Source organism: Charadrius vociferus, unplaced genomic scaffold (genome assembly GCF_000708025.1).
Source record: "Charadrius vociferus isolate BGI_N301 unplaced genomic scaffold, ASM70802v2 scaffold435, whole genome shotgun sequence".
In the NCBI taxonomy this organism is placed as follows: domain Eukaryota; kingdom Metazoa; phylum Chordata; class Aves; order Charadriiformes; family Charadriidae; genus Charadrius; species Charadrius vociferus.
Window position 1 is genome coordinate 444385 of NW_009648540.1, and position 21540 is coordinate 465924.

At 36.7% G+C, this 21540-nt stretch overlaps 1 protein-coding gene across 1 annotated transcript in view; it reads left to right on the forward strand.

The window, feature by feature from the left end:
- The window catches only part of LYST (lysosomal trafficking regulator), a 66201-nt gene extending 44894 nt beyond the window's left edge, over positions 1–21307 (forward strand). The window contains exons 31-52 of the mRNA XM_009885933.1: positions 199–375; positions 864–940; positions 1902–2090; positions 2816–2961; positions 3036–3132; positions 3825–3886; positions 4257–4312; positions 5335–5487; positions 5823–6067; positions 6806–6872; positions 7766–7922; positions 8308–8448; positions 8844–9061; positions 10389–10619; positions 11315–11504; positions 12428–12564; positions 13310–13408; positions 16903–17042; positions 17339–17436; positions 19130–19286; positions 19495–19566; positions 20969–21307. Coding sequence (XP_009884235.1) covers positions 199–375; positions 864–940; positions 1902–2090; positions 2816–2961; positions 3036–3132; positions 3825–3886; positions 4257–4312; positions 5335–5487; positions 5823–6067; positions 6806–6872; positions 7766–7922; positions 8308–8448; positions 8844–9061; positions 10389–10619; positions 11315–11504; positions 12428–12564; positions 13310–13408; positions 16903–17042; positions 17339–17436; positions 19130–19286; positions 19495–19566; positions 20969–21107 — 3048 coding nt within the window. The 3' untranslated portion in view covers positions 21108–21307. The remainder of the gene's footprint in view (positions 1–198; positions 376–863; positions 941–1901; positions 2091–2815; positions 2962–3035; positions 3133–3824; positions 3887–4256; positions 4313–5334; positions 5488–5822; positions 6068–6805; positions 6873–7765; positions 7923–8307; positions 8449–8843; positions 9062–10388; positions 10620–11314; positions 11505–12427; positions 12565–13309; positions 13409–16902; positions 17043–17338; positions 17437–19129; positions 19287–19494; positions 19567–20968) is intronic.
- The last annotated feature ends 233 nt before the right edge of the window (positions 21308–21540 follow it).

A 21540-nucleotide genomic window follows, 5' to 3' on the forward strand; every position in this document is an offset into this window, starting at 1 on the left:
CATGTACTTTCTAGTTTTATAGACATTTGTCTTCAAATGTTAAAGAAGCCATTTTCTTTAAATCACAGAAAAATTAGTAGAAGAAACCTGTCCAGGCTGACTAGAAAAGGGAATAAAGTTGGAGGAAAAAAATGCTCAGTGTTTGTAGAAATGAGAATGACCATTTTTTCCCCCTCTTACCTTCTTTTCATCTTTTAGCATGGACCTAAATTAGTGCTCTATTTGTATGAGTTAATGCACAATCACAGCGATGAAATGACCACCGACCAACAAAGAACAGCGGGAGACTTTGTGAATACTTTAAAATGTTGTGGCTATAAGTGCATTCCCCTGAGCCCACGACCAAAACCAGATCTAATGAAAGCTTTGAAAGAGGTTTGTGAATAAAAACTTTCTTCAAAAACTGAGTATATTTGAGACAACTATCTGTTATATGGGGTCAGAGTTTTAATGCAGACAGCTGTTTTGTCTGCTTGGTGCATGGCTTATGCTTTTGGGGGTTCTCTTTGAGTTCTGAATATTTCTGTTATAGATACTCAACTCTTCACAGCAAGCTCACATATTAATGCTTCTTGGTTAAGCATATTACTTAACTTAGGCAAAAGTTGAGAGTTCATAATGAGTTACTAGTATCTCTCACTGTCGGGGGGAAAAAAAAAGGTTCCTTGCAAAAAAACCAATTAAATCTAAGTATAATAAAACTCCAGTAACTGAAATGAAGTTGTGGTGGTTTTAAATGCTGTGAAGATATCAGTTCAACAGTTTTGAGTCTTCCTTTTTTTTAAATTGGCCTATCCCTTAGCCTATGCTTCCTTATTTTGTCCATATGAAAAAAAAAAGTAATGTATAAAACTTGCATTCAGGATCAGAAGAAATATGAGGTGGAAGAAGGTGTAAACAAAGCTGCTTGGGAGAAGACAATGGCTAATAATCGGCAAAAGTAAGTGCCTTTTAAAAGGGGCTGCAAGAATTCTAAGAATGTTCTCTGTTCATCATATCCCATTTCAAAGTGGCCTATATGACTATTATAAATGTTTTTCCATATTAACAGCACTGCTAACTTTCAGGGGTTTATGTTACCATTATAAAACCAGCTTGTTTGTAGGTATATGCATCTTGATAGGTTGTGTAATAAATGGCATTGTGTGAACTTCAGAATACTAAATGATTTTCTGCACATTTGGTATTTCAGCCTTAGTTCTATAGCTGTTCTATCTGTCCAATCACCTCTTGTTGCTGTGATCTGTGCAATTAAATGTGAGGCAAATGTCCCTGCAACTAACCCTGATCTTCAACGAATAAAATATCATTGTATTCAGCACAGTATTTGAACACTTATGAGCTACGTAGACTGTTGCTACTTGGTGTAGTGTAAACTTAGGTAGCTTGTAGTAGATTAAGAGGTTCTTTCCATTAACTTACATTTCAGGCTCTGCCATAAAAATCCAATCTCAGATGCACACGCAGCATGCTTCAATGCAGGCAACTGTATTAGCTGTAAAGGTCAGCTTAGTGAAGTCTGTCCAGATAAGTGATAAGACTTTACTATGTTGAATAACTTAAAAGACTTGAGCAGTGGTAAATTACAGTTCTGACTTAATATTTTTATTGTAATGAGTATACATCAGTCAGTGAAGCATGCTAATATATAGCCATTGATCTTCTGATTGGCTTGTCTTGTCTTTGGCCACAAGTAATAGCTTTTTTGAAGGCTAAGAAGCAAAGGTATTCATGAGTCTCATGAAAATTTTGTAGGCTAAGCTGCTCTGCATCTGCTGGAACAAGAACTATGGATGTCTCCTGCCAAACCGATTGTATTTTATAAGGGTTTTTTGGTATCTTTCCTTCCCTTTTTTCAGTGTGTTTATTTGACACTTTAAAACACAACTTTCTTTCCTCAGTCTCTTTCAACGTCTGGATACAAAATCTAAAGACATTTCTAAAATAGCTGGAGACATCACACAAGCTGTGTCTCTGTCACAAGGAATGGAAAGGAAGAAAGTAATCCAGCACATTAGGGGGATGTATAAGGCAGAGCTAAGTGCCAGCAGACATTGGCAGGAACTTGTTCAGCAGCTTACCCATGATCGGTAAGTTGTTCTCTCATCTCAGTAGAAAAGCAAGAGATTCAATGCTTGACCTGTGCTTTTCTTTCTACTTAGAGGCACATGACATGTAGGTGATAGTGAAATCAGAATTACTTACTTTTGCTAATCGTCTGATGGTTAAAGGCTTGTAAAATACTTGATTTATTCTCCTGTTTTTTGGGGTGAATAGACAAGCAGTATTTCTGTACCATTTAGACGAGGGGTTTTTTTAGATACATGTTTCTGAGCCTAATAGAATGAAGAATGACAAAGTTTTAATATCTTGCATTACATTGATGGAGTAACAAAACTTTTTTTGAGTAATGTTATTCACATTAGCATCCAGGTACTGTTTGCTAATCTGCATAGAGCAAAAAAAGTTAAGTCTTGACAAGAAACCAAACAATAGTGGTTTTGCCACTACAGAACTAGTATTTTATCATGTTTGCAGTAGCTGAGTTTTCAAAATACGGTATTGGGTGCATTGTATTGCTGTTTTCATCAGAACTATTAACTTCAAGAGTAGTCTTATAGTAGCTTATAAGTAGTCAGTCAGTGTGATAGCTCATGAAAATAAACTACAGAATTGAGTCTTTTGATACTTTTTCAGAAATAATTGCCCGGTGTACGACTGTGAAACTTCTGCCTTTCTACTAGTTAAAGAAAAACGGTATGAAAAATCATATATACTGCCTCAGCTGCCAAACTCTAACATACTTTTTTTTCAGAGCACTCTGGTATGACCCAGTCTATTACCCAACTTCTTGGCAACTGGATCCAACAGAAGGCCCAAACAGAGAGAGGCGCCGCTTGCAGCGGTGCTACCTAACTATTCCAAACAAGTACCTTCTCCCAGACAGGCAGAAACAGGAAGGTAATTATAACATCTTCTAGGACTATATCTGAATTGTAATCAAGACTAGTGCCTTATTTATGGTGTTTTTATAGGTGTGATAAAAACTCCGTTATCTTACCTATTTGAAGACAAAACACATTCTTCTCACTCTTCTACTGTAAAGGATAAAGCTGCAAGTGAACACATAAGGTAAGGTTTAGGTAACATTTACCTCTTTCCCACTTTCTCCCATTCCAAAGAAGCAGTCCTCCTCACTTTTTTGTCTAAATAAATACATTAAAAAGATAATCAAGTGAGATAAAGACAAATGTCAAAATGGTAGATTTTTTGCTGTATTCACAAGCAAAAGATTAGAGCTACCAACATGTACATTTTCTGATTCTTAAAGCAGTCCATCCCCATCTTCCAAATTTTACTGATTACTTCCAAAATCAGTAAAAGCAAATACCATCTGGTGTGATATGGGGACAGGACTTCTGTGATATAACCTGATGGGGTTTCTTTACTTATTTGTCACTTAAATATCTAAGACAAGCAGTGCTACTAGCATCTGGTAGGTCTTTCCATCAGTGTTCAGAAGCCAATTGTATTTTCATCCTCTGACACAACTGCAGATTTGAATAACACAACGGTAAAACCAATTTGCCACCTGTTGCAAGCACTAACACTGCCTAAAATATCTCCAGAGAACACACAAAGAAATAAACACAGACTAATGTGCAAGTCTAGAAAGTTGAGGTTCTGTGTTCTTTCCCTCCTTGGAATTTGAACCATTAGAGTCATAGTGTTGAAAAGCCTTTTGTCAACTGTAGCCTTTGAGGCTGTTTATGTGCCAAAAGGTACATAAATCCATAAGCAATAATATGCTTTTAATATTTCAGAGTTAATCGAAGATGTATAAGCGTAGCACCTTCTAGAGAGACTGCTGGTGAGCTGTTGCTAGGTAAGGAGAATTTTCAGTCTTTTTTTCAGAATCTTTTTGCCTAAGATTCTGCTGTATATATAAACCTGGCTGATTTTTTTAAAGTAATTGAGCTGTTGCCTGACTTCTTATGGATTATAAATTTTATAGATTGGTTTTGCCTTTCTTCCCTACTGTTCGTGTGAGTCCCATTGGGACTGTAGTTAAGTTTTAAAGTTGCAGACCACTTGCTAAAAGATGTGGAATGCTAAATTCTATTTTTGTGAAGTACTGTCTTGCCCAGGTACTATTCTTAGTATTCTTAACACCTGGACACTGTTCATATAACATTAAGATGCATTATACAAATAGTCATATCATGTACCTTTTTGCAATTATTTTTTTCCTGCAGGAAAATGTGGCATGTATTTTGTTGAAGACAATGCTTCAGACACAATTGAAAATTCGGTAAGTGTTAGAGCATATTGTCCAGCTTTAATTTTTCCAAGCTATGCCCATGAGTAGCTTTTGTCTACTGTCATTGAGATTGCCAGAGTATTAGAGTTAGGTGTCTCAGGACAAGGCCAGCCAAACTGATTAGTTTGGGTTTGGCGTTGCTTCTGTTTCCCCTGGCTGCGGAATCAGTGGTGATAGAAAACAGGGAAGATGTGGGCCTGGGACTGGGAGGGAATGAGGAGGGGCTTTTGTGGGGAGGCTTCTGCACCTTGCTGTGTGTTGCTCTGAGTTCACCAGCATAAGCGCACGGAGCTTGCTTTGGTCTGCACCTGAGAGAACTTGCCTTACTGAAAGCTGGAGCACTAGGAAGTACAGAAACTGAGTGTATGAATTGTGCTGAACTCTACAGCATCTAGTTCTTGAATTTTCCATTATACAGAATGTTCTAGCTCCCCGCCTTATCCTATACAAGAGAGGACTGTTTCATGGAGGAAACTGGAAATGACCTAATCCTTCTGATATACGAAGACTCTGTTGTATTAAGTTTATACATCCAACAGACACTTTAAAAATAATCAAGATATGGGTTATACTGCTGAAAGTCTTAAACTATTTTCAGGGAGCTCTTCCTTGCACCCACTAAGCACACAGCTCCTGTGGTTGAAGATGTTCTCAGCTGTTTTCCTGCTTTGTCCCTCATAGAACTATCAGATACATGGATTTGTGGGAAAGCTTTGCTTGCTCTGGTTGGCTGTCCGATATTTTATCTTAAGAGTCAGTGAAAGCATGGCATTGCATGCTGGTGTTAGATAGGGAATGAGAGCAGCTGAGGAGAATACATGATGTTCTGCTGGCTGCCTTGAGAGTGGAGGATGGGAAACATATATGAAGAAAATCACAACGTCTTACAGCATCACTGCAAAATTAAAGTTTGCCTTGTGACATGCTGTATTGCTATAAAATGGCCCCATTGAAGGGTTTCTTGTTTGGAAAATCTACTGTTAAAATAACTTTTTCAATTGCAAATTCTGCAGAGTTTTCATGGAGAAACTGAACCAGCATCATTTTCTTGGACCTATGAGGAAATTAAGGAAGTTCATAAGCGCTGGTGGCAATTAAGAGACAATGCTGTGGAAATATTTCTAACAAATGGCAGAACTTTACTCTTGGCTTTTGATAATACAAAGGTAATGTGGCACTGATGGATAATAATAGATTAAAGCATTTTGCTGTGTGTCCTCATAACACATACATTCATGCATTAGTTTTTAAGGAGACCTGTTGCATAGACTAATTAAATTCTGCTTAACACATTTGAAAAAACTTTGCTCACTTAGACTTCTAGACAAACACATTCGTGTTGTAAAACACATCTCTGATGTATTAAGATGTTAAAGAATCTCAGTAATATTAAATGTTATTCCATTACAGCAGAAACTTGTAAAATGAGAGCAACTTACTAAATCTTGGTAGTTTGAAGCTTTTTAAATTATATGATTAAATCTATGGTATTTTCTTCTAGGTCCGTGATGATGTGTACCACAACATCTTAACTAACAATTTGCCTAACCTTTTGGAATATGGAAACATTACTGCTCTGACCCACCTGTGGTGCACAGGACAGATTACTAACTTTGAATATCTGACTCATTTAAACAAACATGCGGGCCGTTCCTTCAATGATCTCATGCAATATCCAGTATTTCCTTTTATACTTTCTGACTACACCAATGAAACGTTGGACCTAAATGATCCATCAGTATATAGGTAATATGAAATGCTTAGAACTGGTTATTTCCAAATACTTGAACTGATCGTCCAGTATAGCTTTTTAACTTCATTGTACTAAACTGCACACATACACGAATGGAACTATTCAGGGACAAGCGTCGTCCATAAGAACTTGAACTTCTTACAATAAGTGGCTGCTTCACCTCAGACATTTAAATCAAATGCATAGTATTATAAGTGTGTATATTCAAACGATGCTATGAATTGGACTTATTACAGTGTTAATATGAAATGGATAGTCCACAGATTTAAATAAATGCTGTATGTTTAAATTCATGTGATTAAAGACTTCCAGGCCAATTAGTGAAAATTGAGTAGAAAAGTAAATAACACTGTAAATTATTTAGCCAGTTACAAAATCGTATTATCTTAATTGTGGATAGATTCAAGTGAATTGTACCACCCTAGTAAACTTCTGTTAAGCTAATTTAACATTTGTGTGCACAAAGTCTTTACCTCTATATGATGTCTCTGATTTGACAGAGGCGCTTTGCCTTTTCTTGCCTGTTACAGTGCTATAGGGTAGCCTGTGGATCTGAGTTTGCCTTTAGCACTAGCTAAAAGTGACTTTATTTTCTGAACTCTTGTAAAGTGCTATTAAGTTTTGCTTGTGCTTTTCATGATACTAAAGGTGTTATTCTTAATGCATTATTAAATGGTGTGAATCAACATCTTTATAAAAATGACAAGATATCAGTACTACTTCTGTTGCAGAAATCTGGTCAAACCAATAGCTGTGCAGTCTAAAGAAAAAGAGGATCGTTATGTGGATACTTATAAGGTAACTTGGATAACTTTTGCTTCTTGCTTTTTTTCCTGTGTATCAATGATATGAGGCTTTATTTTTTCTAATATATATTGATGGGGAGAAAGAAAACACAAATCCAGTATTTTATGTCTATGGAAGTCTCATTTCTAGTATGCTACATTTCCTGGGAATTGTTTTATAACGTGCTTGGAACCTGTGTTTGTCTATTCCTGTACCTGAAATCATAAATCAATTTAGTCTTTCCATGTGATGCTGCTGAGGAGTTTAAATTGATATCTTATATATGAATATTCATAAATTTAAAGATTCCTAAAGATCAGGAAGACAACTGAGTACTGTCTATTTGAAATTACTTTAGTGGAACTTGTGGCTATTGTTTCTGTTTCATAACAGAAAAGCTGTTTTCCGTCAAGCATCCTATTTTAACACGCCCTACTATGATCACTGTGGTCTTTTTTTTTTTTGCTCTTAAGAATACTTTGAAGGCTGTAGGAAATAACATGATGGGGATGGAAAGCATCTGCAGCTGGACCCTTAAGCTTATGCCTATATCATGAGTCTAATGTATTACTTGCAAATATTTTTTTCCATTTAGTATTGAAAAGCCTGTACAATGACTCTGTCATGTTAGAAAACGAAAGGGGGAGGAAACCCAAAAGTAATAAATAATGGAAAACAGGTCATTAAACTGGCTTGAGACTTTGATACCTAACTAGATTGTGAGAGTGATCACCTATCTTTAGACACTTAATGTATTTGATTCCAAATCACTTTTAAATGTATGTTCCTCTAAAAGTTTAAATTTTATTCCTAAACAACTTAGGCAAGCTCTTATTTTTGTTATTGCAATGCAGTCTAAGTAGGAGGCTTGTGATTTTTTTTTTTTTTGCTTACTACTTTTCTAGTATTTAGAAGAAGAGTATCGTAAAGGAGCACGAGAAGATGATCCAATGCCCCCTGTACAACCGTATCACTACGGATCTCATTATTCCAACAGTGGAACTGTGCTTCATTTCCTAGTTAGGCTGCCACCTTTTACTAAAATGTTTTTAGCCTATCAAGGTAAGGTTACTTTTGCTTGCAGTTCTTTCACATCTGGGCCTCATCCCAACGTCCCAGGAATGCGATATGTTACTGTTTAGCATCGTTGTCAGTTCCAAGTAGCTGAGTTCAATAAAATTAAAACTAGCATGCTTTCACAGTAGACCCATTCTGAAATTATCAAGCTAGACCATAAAGCTGTGTCTTACATTTATACTTTAGTGTATGTAGAATAAAAAGGTGGCCTATATTTGACTTGCGGTCCACGTGTAACACATAGTAATTAAGACAGAAGAATTCTAAATGTTCTCAGCTAACTGGAGAGCAGTTAACTTGAAGTTGCAGATGTGCAACTGTTATTGTGTCCATCATCGATGTAACAAATTCAGTTTGGATTTCTTTACAGATCAAAGTTTTGACATCCCAGACAGAACTTTTCACTCTACCAATACAACCTGGCGACTCTCTTCGTATGAATCAATGACTGACGTAAAGGAACTTATCCCAGAATTTTTCTACCTTCCCGACTTTCTAGTTAACAGAGAAGGTATATTAAGAGGATACCAAAACTGTATACCCAAAAGAGCTGTATGGTTGAGCCTATGGGTTGAAACTGAGAACATTTATATCCCTAGGCTGAATATGCGAAGCAGTAGATGTATGGGAGAAACTTGCAGGATATGCTAAAAAGCTGTGATGTAGGACTTAAGGGAAGGTTTTTTTATAATTATGTCAGAGGTGCAAAGGAATTTCCTGTTGTCTGCTTTCTCCACTTGAATGAGTATGTAGAGCTTGAATATGTTTGGGGGGAACTTGTTAACAGTGCTGCTTTGTTGATCAGCAATTACTGTGCTTGATGGTTAGCTTTCATAGAACCCTATAAAGACCTTTTTGAAGTTCCTGTCAACTAAAATGTTGCAATATTTACTCCTCTGTTTCTAGGTTTTGATTTTGGAGTACGTCAAAATGGTGACAGAGTTAACCATGTCAATCTTCCACCCTGGGCTCGTAATGATCCTCGTCTCTTCATCTTGATTCATCGTCAGGCTTTGGAGTCTGACCATGTTTCCCAGACAATCTGTCACTGGATTGACTTGGTGTTTGGTTACAAGCAAAAGGGAAAGGCCTCTGTTCAGGCTATTAATGTCTTTCATCCTGCAGTAAGTATTTGTTAAGCACTGTGGTTGTTCGTTGTACTTGGTAACTTAATGGGGGACGTTTGGTCTGACTTGCTTGGAAAACATCCAGCATTGAAGCAAGATCCCTTGCTGGTGAAGTGTTGAAGACTAAGAAAAGGCTTTAACTATTTCAATGTGGAACTGATAAGATCCCAGGGACTGTTGTGCGACTTAATGAATTTGTGTTCATCTTTCTTGCCTTGTGATAGGCATGGAGGGGGGTGATCAGGTACAGGGTTTAGACTTCCTGGATAGTTGTTTGCAGTGGTATACAGGTATTGTGTTTGTACCTGCTTCCATCTCATTCAAGCAAACCTTTCATTTAGGCAGATAGTGCTGCAGCTTTTGATACAGTTAAAGCAGTTCAGTTTGTCCTGAGCTTATTATTTGTGTTCTTCTCTTTGTATACATCTTGTTTTGTCCCTCTAACGAGCACTGTCTCCTCCAGTAAATTTAATTTCAAATAAGTCTTTATTTAATGTAAAGAATTCCAGAGTTTCACTAAATTTTAACAATAATATCTCAGATTGTATTCTTTAGCTTCAATCCTTATTATCATAAGGTTTGTTCAGCCAGGAGTCTTGGTTTCCAATGCATTCAAATGTGTTCCTTGCATTTAGTGTTCATTCTATAGCTGGAAGAGCTAATAAAACAGTAGTGTTCGGCAGTGGTGACTTCTTCTTTTCAAGTTGCCATACAAATGCTTTCCTTTTCCTTTTTTTATGGTTAAGTATTGATTTAGTTATTACCTTAAATTTCAAATATTAAGTTTGTGTGAGTGTGCTCATTGTTTCTTGAAGTGAAAAATCAAGGCATTTGTCAGTGTGGTTGAGGAAAAGTATGTGGTACACAATTATGAGACATGAAAAAGACAAGTAGAGGAAAGAAAAGAATTTCCACTCTCCTGAAATATGAATCTTCTTCATCCCTCCCCACCCCAAACTGGAGCTTTAATACATTAATTAAAAAAGAGGTACAGAAAACAAACTTTTCCAGGTTTTTTGTTTGTCATAAGCAACTATTCTGGCTTTGCATGTATTAGTAAAGGTCTACTAAGAAAACCTCTTTGACAGAAATTAGTCACGGAATACATGTAGGAGCAGCTCACACAATAAATCTTAGTGGTAGTTATCTCAAAGAAGTGGTGACAAAATTACTATTCTCAGTAGCTCTTTAGTCAGCACAGCCATTGTGGGATGGCTTCTGGTCCAACTGAAGAGTCTGCCTCTGAATTTGTGTGTATGTGTTGAAAAGTCTTTCCCAAAGACAAATTTATTCTTGCCCTTCCCCATTTTTTTCCCCTCTCTAGACCTATTTTGGGATGGATGTTTCTGCTGTTGAGGATCCTGTACAGAGAAGAGCCCTTGAAACAATGATAAAAACATATGGGCAAACACCTCGCCAGCTGTTCCATGCAGCACATGTTAGCAGACCTGGATCCAGGCTTATCATGGAAGGAGAACTTCCTGCTGCCATGGGATTACTAGTGCAGTTTGCTTTCAGAGAAACCAGAGAACACACTAAAGAAATAATATATCCAGTATGTCATTTTGATTTGCAAGATAGTTTAATTAACATTCATATGCTGTAATTATCGTACCCTTATGTTTACAGTATCCTTCCTAAAACTGCAACTAACTACCCATATTGTACTGTAAAGGAAATACACAAAATTAGTAAAGTGATAGAGGAAATTATTTTATGCATTTGTGATATACTTTCTGTCAATCTGAGATCTGAATTTACATTGGTAATAGCAAATAGGTGTTGGAAAGCATTTCACTTAACCAGCTTTATACTTTCAAAGATGAATTCTGGAATCTGTGTGCAACCTCTAGTAGCTAAACACATACTGTGCTTTCTTCCATCCTCAACTGTTTCACTGTCTGTAGAACAGTTCTTCACTTCAAACACTTGCTTTCCCTAAAGTCCAGTGAGAAGCTGAATCCTTGCATTTAAAGAAATTGGTAGTTTTCACTACGCTACCAGAACTGCCAGCTTGCTATCTCAGCCCTTAAAGAAGCGGGACAACTCCCTTAATGCTAATAATTTAGCTGATGATAGTACAGTGCTTCATTCTTGTCTTCCTAGTATCTTTAGAGTACTTCAGCAGTCCTTATCATGTGATTGCATATGGTAATGTGATATGAATGATTCTCCCTTACTAATGAAATAATATTGTTCTGAAAACTTTTTACCCCCTTTTAATTTGAACTGTATTTATGCTTGTTTTAGAGTCCATTACCATGGATAAAAGGCTTGAAGTGGGGAGAATACGTTGGTTCCCCAAGTGCTCCGGATCCTGTTGTCTGCTTTAGCCAACCACACGGAGAAAGGTTTGGCTCTCTCCAGGCTCTGCCAACTAAAGCTATCTGCGGTTTGTCCCGCAAATTTTGCCTTTTGATGATATATAGCAAGGAACAAGGTATGAATTCGTGCTTATTCTCTACATGCACAATACATGTGAAAATGAAATATAAAAAATGTATATCTAATGCTACTATTATTCTCTAGCAAACTTCCAAAATTTAGTCACTTCTGCCGAAGATTGATTTATAAATCCAGTAACAGCTTCCATAGGGGTGGCATCTTTCCTGGAGGCTGAATTTTACTTATTTTCTAAATCGCATAGAGGCATCCTGTAATTAAGTAGATGTTTTTCATTAAAGTGACTGAAGCATTGAGGATTTAACTTTAGAACTTGCCAGCAGATTCAGTCCAAGAGGAACTGAAGAACAGATGAACAGAACATGTGGCAACAGAAAGGAGAATAAAAGGAACAGTTTTTAGAGGCAGAGAATGAAGAAAGTTACCAGTAAAAAGCAGAGGTGAAGGATCTTCTGCTTTCAGATAAACTTCTTGGAGGGATTCTTATTGATAATGTACAAACAGGTTCTCATACTCGTCTTCTGGTTTTTGTGACATGTACTAGTGAAGGGTTTTTAAAAAAAAAAATAAATAAATGTCGTCACATTTAGTCAACAAAAATAAGTAACATTCTCCTTGAAGTTACAAACAATCATTTCTCCAGATGGGGAGTATTGTCAGCTTCTTCCCCTTTTCCCCTCTCCCAACAGATGCAACATTTCTTCAAAAAAAGCTTTGTCCAAGTTTCAAACTGTCTTTGGAGAATAATGAATGTTTACATAGTCTCTGAAAACTATATTTGTTTATAGCATATTACAGATTAAGCCATAGCCTAACAGAAAATACCTTATTTTGAAACTTTGGAATTTTTTAAATTCTATCTTGTGGTAAAACATGGACCTGAGATTTTTATTGTTGACTATCAAAGCGATCGACTCCTTTGGTTGCATGTGTGACACAATATTATATGTCTTCCTTCAGGTGTGAGAAGCATGCACAGTACTGATATTCAGTGGTCAGCTATCCTGAGCTGGGGATATGCCGATAACATTTTACGACTGAAAAGCAAGCAAAGTGAACCCCCAGTAAATTTTATACAGAGTTCACAGTTCCATCAGGTAAAAAAAAAAAAAAAAATCAGTCTCTTGGTCTTCAATTTAATATTGCTATTTAAGTGGTGGCCTGACTTGGAAGTAGGTACTCTTGCTTTCATTTTCTTGGAGATGAGCATCTGAACAGAACCATTTTTAATCTGTTTGATTCTCCTTTGGAACATGTCCCTCATTGCTCCAGTGTATCTTGCCTCCTGGATGTGTTCCTGTACTAGGTAAAGATCCCTTCGGAATGCATTTGATTTTTGTAGCTTTTCCCTCCTATGGAATATTGGTGTGGATTTATAAAAGCTTACCTTCTAGGTCAAGAAAAACAAATACAGGAAAACATTATAGATGCGTCACGTTAGAAGCTGAATTCCACTGTAGTTTAAGATTCCTCTGAAAAAGATTTTTCTAAAAGATTGTTAGGGAGCACTGCATAATTTCTGTTATGCTCCAATGGTTGGTGAGATTCTACCAAAAATTTTAGCTGGTGATGTGACTGCAGATATAGAAGTCTGCAGTAATTCAGTGTGAATTCTACTCTACACAGGATTTCCTTCTTTACTGTAGTTTCTGAAGTAATAGCAAATATGACCTAAAGCAGCTATATTTTAATTCTTGGATTTCTTTAGCTTAGGCATTTTACATGGCTTTTCTTAGGATAATCAATAAAGAATCAGTTTGACCAAATGCTATGGCATGATGAAAATAGCAGTTAGAATAGTTTCTGTTCTAATTTTTTCTGGCTTTGTTTTTTCTTTCCAAGGTAACAAGTTGTGCTTGGGTGCCAGACAGTTGTCAGCTGTTCACAGGTAGTAAATCTGGTGTCATCACAGCATATATGAACAGATTCACTAGCAATACGGTAAGTTCCATTGAACAGAATTTATATTTAAGGATTTAGCTGTATTCACTATTGCAGTCTTTTTTTTTTAAACAGGAAAAGTGAGAAAAGGTGAATATGTTATATTCAGGACAATTGCTAAAAAGATAAACTGCTTGTTTAGTATTTATTTCTGAAGGATCCTCTTTGACATTGTTGAACAGATTTATCTCAGCATGTTTATTTATGGGTTTTTCTTAAGCTGTTCTTCATATACTGCTAGCCTTCAGTCACTCTGCATCGTCTGGGTGCATAGCTGATTACGTGTACAGCTCTGACTGTATTCAGGCTAGGGGCTTGGAATTTATGCTCTTCGGCACAATGAAGCTCGCTACATTAAGGAGTAACTTTTTCTGTGAAGCAGACAGAGCCTTTCAAAGCCTTAACTGAAACTGTGGAATGCATTTCCCCAAGGTAAACAACATTTCAAATGCAGAAGGCACTTATACTACCATAAGCCAGGATGAAACCTCTGACAGTGTATATATTAGCCACTAAGCCTCTTCACTTTGTCATGTTCCCCAAGGGGAAATGCTGTGAGGAGAGAAGGGAGAAAAGTAACTTGCGTTCATTAATGCATTAGTGGAAGATACTGAGATACTCATAGAAATTGCCCTGCTACTATGTGGTAAAAAGCGTGGTATGAAAACACAAATAGAACTCAAAATTCATCTTCTGGTTCAGAGTGAGTTTTTGAGCTTGTCTGATGGTCTCCAGCAGTAACTTATACTACTCATAGTTTTAACAAAGAGTGTGTAACTTTCTGCACAGGTCATTTCAGGTGTGTCTATAGGATTACCCCTAGCAACAACAAAACTCATTTCTCAAATTTAGCTTGATACAGGTATTGGCAAACACGTTTGTGGTATTGTACTCTTGATGCTCTTGAATTACTACATTAGCATGGGCTAGAGAGAACCTTGGTATGATCTGCTATGCCTACCCAGTTTCCTGTTTTCAACAGTGGCAAACAGCAGATGCTTAGACTGGGAAGAGCACAAACATACAGTAGTTTCTTCCTTGGCTTTCTTATAGTTTCTGATGATCTGCCACTCAGTTCCTCAGCTCAGCAGCACTTTGAGTTTAAAAAATGAAGCAGAGCTTGAAGCCTGCAAGCTTCAATCAGTTGGATCTTAAGTCAGGCACCTTAACTGCTCACCAAAATAGTGAGCTTGTAAATAACCTGTAGTGAGACTTGGATTCCAGTTAAAATTTTTTGAGGTACTAAAACAGAAATTCAATTTACTTACCTTCTGCAATGCTAAAAAGAAACTCTAGTAGTGGGGTTATGATTCGTAGTTCCCAGCATTTCCTGAAAACGAGGGATTTTTTTTTTTAGCTGCACAGATGTTGTCTTTGAGACCATCTTTGCTGTTGCTGAATTTCTCAGCACTGACAGTTTTACATGCCCCAGGCAGACTGACCTTGTGCCAATTTTGTAGCTCCTGTTGTTGAGTCAGTTATCTAAGTCAGAACTGCGGGGAATGTAAATGTGCTTCCTAGCATCTGTTCTGTATGCATCTTGTCAGCTGTTCAGTGATAAAGTGAACAGTCTGTTACAATGCAGCACTTGAAACATGAATATATAAATGTTTCACATTTATACAAATCCAATGCATAGGTATAAAACAGATATCATGTTGTTAATTGGATATGGGAATTCAAAAGCATGCTGTCAGAATTCAAAAATACCTCAATGTTGTACTTCACATGCTTTATTTTTCCTAGCCTTTTGGATGGTCAAAAAACTAATGAAGTACTGCTTTAAAACTGATCTATCGTGACAATAAGTCATACCTTCATAAAAACCTCAGCCAAGGTTTTCTGGTTATACAAATCACTCCAGCCTTCACTTGCTGACTGTTAGACTTCTTGTGCGAACAGAAAGAGAGCGCTTTAATAATCTGTTTGAGTAAAACTGGGAAGTGATCATTTAAATTCTCCACTCAAGTGCCATAGGTGATCATTTTGAGTAACCAACAGAAAGTACTGCTCTTTAAAGGTGGATACATACCTGCATGTTTTCCCCCATCTAGATACTGTTTTAGTGGTTGTCATCTAAAAGCAACTGGGAAGTCAAAAAGGAATGGTATTTTAGGTATGAGGTAATTATTTTATAACTTATTAGACCGTAATACAGTTGGTGCTAAAATTCCAGCTTGTCTTATTACAATATTATTACAATAACCCGGTGAAGAATCAATGAACCATTGCTCTTAGTGCTATAGAGAGAAGCTGCTAAAGGCAAATCCTGCTTTCAGTTCAGGTGTTGAAATGTAGATCAACAGCAAACACTTAAAGGAAACGGGAGGATCACAGTAAAAGGGTTATCAAAATCAGTTGTTCTTTAGAAAATCAGAAGTCTTGATTGTCGCTGTTATGGAAAAATCTGGTATAACATTTTTGTCTAATCCAAGCAATGATTAAAGAAGGATCTGCATATGTGAGATACCACAGTGATCTGAGAATGACAACTGGATACTTTTATAAGTGTGTCTGTCTTGGATGAGATGCTCAGTAGCAAGAGCAAAGTAGCAGGTCTTCCTGTTGTCAAAGTATATTGACTTTTGTAATATTACATAGATTATATTGTCCCTTTTAGTACAGAAAGACATCATTTTTCTACAAACTAGGAGTTAAGCATATTTATATTTTTGTCTTGTCTGTTTCTACTTTCAAGCTTTTTGCGGACCTGCTGTGTGCATCCTGTACCCTTGTACGAAAATGCAGACAATATGCTCTGATATGTGAGGAAACAAGCAGAAAAATGTTCCTCTTTTACAAAGATTATTCTAATCTCTCTACAGCAAGTTGTCTTAATTAAAACATTAGTATTCTGATTAAGCAGGTCCTTCAATTTAGTCAGTCTTCAGGAAGTCTGAATCATTTCAAATATACCTTGAATAAGAAGTGTTAAATTTGCTGCTTTATTTTTTATCTAGCAGTTTCTATATTTAAACTTGACTTCCTGCATATTTTTTCCAACTTGGTATCACTGAAGGACTTGGCACCAACTTGAGGAATTCCCAGTAATTGACTGTACACAGAGATAACTGCTGAGCTGGTTTTTCCTTCTGTGTTTCCAAGTGCTTCCTCTAGATGCTAAAATATTGAGGACTGTCATTTCACTGTCATGTGGAAATAGCAGTCTTGCAGAAAGCAAATCAGCTGATTTCAAGGTGTGTAACTGAGACAGAAGACATACAATAGTTCTTCATTTTGATTCGTTGGACTACATCAAAATATTTGCTCAGATTAAAGCACTGGAAGCAAAAAGTTGAACATTAATAATACGTATCACATTATAAACCATTAAACATAGTAAAGCGTTAACAATGTTGCTAAACAGATGACATGAAAAGCAATGGGAACCATTTTTTGAAATCTAAGAACTAAACTTGTCCCTAGGCTTATCCTTTTCAGAAAAAGAGGGGTTTTTTTTGTGGGAGTTCATGTTTTATTTTGCTGTTTTTCAGCCTTCAGAGATAGAAATGGAGTCTCAAGTCCATCTGTATGGTCACACAGCAGAAATAACAAGCTTGTTTGTGTGCAAGCCGTACAGTATAATGATAAGTGTTAGCAAAGATGGAACCTGCATCATATGGGATTTGAACAGGTACAAGTATACATGTAACTTTTTCCAATGGCTTTCTTTTAAATACCCATTTTCCATCTTCTGGGTATCTTTAACCTTTTAAAGTTAACTGAATTTCTTCCATATATATTAATGTGAAATCAAACCCCTACTGTTTTTTTCCCATGAAGGGAGCTGAAATTCTAGAATGGATATGAAAAATACCATCATCATGTAAAATGTTGGTTGAAATTAATATAACTCTTCAATATTTTCCTCAAAGAACCTTCTCTGTGTTTGAATCTGAATTTTAGGCTTGTTCTCTTTATTTATTTCAGGCTGTGCTATGTCCAGAGTCTGGCTGGACACAAGAGTCCTGTCACTGCAGTTTCAGCTAGTGAAACAACTGGTGATATTGCAACAGTTTGCGATTCAGGTATATTTGTCAGTCAAGAAAGCTGTTTTGACTTGTGGACCAAATAAATCATGAGACTTACCGAGTGTGTGTTAATCATCAAAGGATGCATTTGGTCAAACAGGAGTGTTCTTTTTTTTTTTTTAACATAGTAACATATAAATTTCTCCAGAAATAATTAGGCAGGTGTTTAAGTAAAATGTAGAGATATAAAAGCTAACAGGTTGAACTCTTTATAAAAAGAGACTTGAAATTTCAACAGATTCCTGGGAGACCTAAATTCTTTGAAGTTGGCTGCTTTCTTTTTAACAGGGATTTGTTGTCAAAGGTACAGCTCTTCAGGGGAGTACAGTGTATTACATAGCAGCAGTATTGTTATTCGCTCTATCACTTCAAATGCTTCTATATCCCCAGAAGCAAACAGATTTGCTTAGCTATTCATTAGTTTAAAGCAAAGAGGAATAACAGCTATACTAAAGCAGAAATAGTAGATATTTGTATTAGGGCTCCTACAGAGGGAAATAATTCTCCCCCATCTTATTTTAAAGCAGGTTTTTGTACTATCTTGTTTTCCACATAATGCTCTCGTCCAGAAATAGTACTAAGACCTATTTGAGCATTGGGGTTTTGAGTATTTTATAAATCAGGATGCTCATTGACTTGAAGATTGACTGTGTGCTATAAGACTGTGTATCGGTAAAGCAGGGCCAAGTCAGATTCCTCACACCATTTTGCTGTCTCTAAGGATATCTGTGTGTATTGTGTTCACTTGAGACTGAGGGGGAAATATTCTGTCATTTATACAGAGCCTATTGTTCCATTGATCCAAGGAGGTACAGAATAAGAAGGAAGAGAGCTTAACTTTGTTTATTAATATTGTTAGAAGACAGTTATTGACCCAATTTTCAATTTGGGCCAATTTTCTTTCTCTTTTGTTTTGTGTAAGATAGGTCTTACATACTGAAGTATCGTTTAACCATCTTCTCTTACTGTAGTCCTCCATAGACTGAACTGAAACTAATACTGTTCCAAATCTGAAGAAAAAAATAAAAAGCAAAATAGCACAGTCTATAGTATTAAAGGGCAAGGGGAAATTATTCTGGCAGTTTCAGAAACCTAATATTGAGGTTTCCAACTGACATGGAGACTTTCAACTCTATTTCTGTAGCTCACAAACCAACTTTTTATTTCTGGAAAAGACTGTAGTCGTCTTTAATTGGTAAGGGACATGAGTTTCAATCCCTTTTAAGAAAAGCAGTAGCTGGGCTATTAGTTATTTGATAGAATCAAAGAATCCCAGATAACCAGGTAAGATAACTGTGCTTGCTGCTTTTAAGTATTTTGCTTAAAATGCAAGCCAGGGTACAAGAACTAGCTGTTTAAAGTAGATAGTATGAATATCCCTCTTGGCGCTTCCCTGTTAGTACAAGAAAATTGGTCATTAAAAGTAAATTCATGTAGTGTTTTGTAATTACAGCGTCCCATGAATAGGAAGTGATGTCTTCTACATCACTGCACTGGCTTGGTGGTTTGCATGCTTCCTGTCACAAAAGGAGGCACAAGTTAATTACTGTGGCACACATCACTCCAAGTCACTTGAACCTTCTGATCTTTCAAGAAGTTGAATTCTTTCACACTTTAAGACTCTGTTGCATAGAATTAGCTGTGATCTAGATTTATTTTTTTAATACTGCCATGCTATGTTCTATTGCAGTTGGAGGGGGTAGTGATTTGAGACTTTGGACAGTTAATGGTGATCTCGTGGGACATGTACACTGCAGGGAAAGTATTTGCTCTGTTGCTTTCTCTAACCAACCTGAAGGAGTGTCTGTCAACGTGATTGCAGGAGGGCTTGAAAATGGTGTTGTAAGGTAAGCATTTGAAACTTTTATTAAAATGCTTTATAGCGTAGGCTCACAGTTTGAGAGCACGTAGCCAAACATCATGCTGATATGGGGCTTTAAAGAAGGTGGGCAAGCTGTTGTTCAGTTTCCGATCTTAGTGGTTGCTAAACAGGTTATGTTTATCACTGAACTACTTGTAAAACTAAATGTGAAGAAAAATTAATCTTACTTGCAGACTGTGGAGTACGTGGGACTTGAAGCCAGTACGAGAAATAACATTTTCGAAGTCAGCCAAACCTATTGTAAGGTAAAAAGATCTTAAGTATACAATAAATGGATTTTTCTCTTGGGGGGAGAGGAGGGGAAACATCAACAGATCCCCCCAAAAAAACGCAACAAAATAGCCTTGAGTGTTGAACCTGGATTTGACATGAGGGCAGGAGGTAAACACCCATGTCTAAAAAGAGCAATGCAATCCTAGTAATTATTCATGAAAGCAAAATGAACACAAGTGTAGTGTATTTGTAATGACAGTAATAACTAGGTTCTGCTGTTGGCAGATAGAAATTAGCAGGATTCCCTTGAGAACTGAACAATAGCTCCTCTTCTTATTCTTAAGTACAGTATTTTTCCCCAGAATCTGTGTAAAAATCATGAGATAATATTAACTTTGTCAGACTCAAATAGACAGAGTTTTTTCTCCCTCAGAAATAAATGAAAACACTGCATTTTCCATGACCATTTCTTTCTGATGCTGGAGGGAAATGGTGGAGAAGGGAGTAAAGGAAGCTCAGAGGAGCCTGGAAGCTGCCATTTTGGAGTGCTTGTGTAATTTTCTTTGAGTCCCCTTGATGATTTTTATAAGCAGAATTATTCTCATGCCAAAGTGTTTTCAGAACATAGTCAAAGGATTGAGTCTTTGATATAACCAGTGGTACAGGACCCTGCACAGAGGTCTTAGAGTTATGCCAAAATTTTATCATCTGAATGTTAGCATAGTAACAAAATATGCAGAAAAATGTTGTCTTGACCATTGCTGAATTATCACTTAAAACCCAAACTACTAGTCACCATTTTTAGAAACAAAACCCAGTGTCTGATAGCAGTTATTGTCTTTCTGTTACCTCCTTTAAGAAGCATATTTCACAAAGCTTGTTGATAATGATTTAGTAGCTATTGAATAATTTAAAGTTTCCTGCTTAAATGAGACAGAAAATGGATGCTGACCTTCATGTTCTCTAACATTACCCGTGGCATAGCTGAAGGGCTTTACTACTGTTATAGCTTAAGAAATGCCTGGCTGAACAAAAGTCCTATGCTGTGCCATGAAATCTGGATTTAGTTTCTGCCTTTGTCAGCAAGCAAGTTCAGAGGGCATTGGGTTCTGTTGCTGAAAAGCCTTCCTTTCAGAAGGAGAAGGGGCAGCCCAGGGAGAGTATGGTGCTGCTAGATCCTACCCTTTTCTTTGGCACTGCTAAGAAATGAGTACTAAATTGCATGGCATGTTGAAGTGCTGGACAAAGCTGTAGTTTAGCCTGTTTGGTTACAAAAATGAATAAACAGGTACATGCAAACATATGATGTTAATGTGCTCACTGGGTCTTGCCTTAGAGCTAATCTTTGGCTATATTCTTACAGATTTTTAATGTCTTCTGGCTTTTTAAATAGCCAAATCTGATATAAAAATAGATTCTCTTCTTGTTTTTCAGCCTTACATTTTCCTGTGATGGGCATCACTTGTTCACAGCTAATAGTGATGGAAATGTAATCGCTTGGTGTCGCAAGGACCAGCAGCGCTTGAAGTTACCCATGTTCTATTCATTCCTTAGCAGCTATGCGGCTGGGTGATGACTATTTTTGCTGCTAATTCATGTCTCTGATGCACTTTAAATCCAAAATAGAGCATAGAATCTCATATTTAACTGGATTTTGAAGTCCTCTGAATGTGTCTCAAAAGACTGAATAGGTTTTTTAGAACAGCAGTCTAAGGTGGTTGCAGACTTGCGTGTGTGCATGCACAAACCCAAAGCATATCCAGGTCATCAGGAAGCTCTGGTCATATAGTCCAATACCAGCAAAGTGACTCATAAATGCTCTAACATACAAGTCAAAATGCTGCAATATAAAACATAATAGTATTTTTTTAAATCACTTCTTGGACAGAAGTATTTAAAAAAATTGATCAATAATACTTATTCCCCTCTTATGTTGTAAAGTATTGGCACTGTAGAATTCTGTAAATATCTATTAAAATGTCAGCATATGTATATCTGATTAGTTG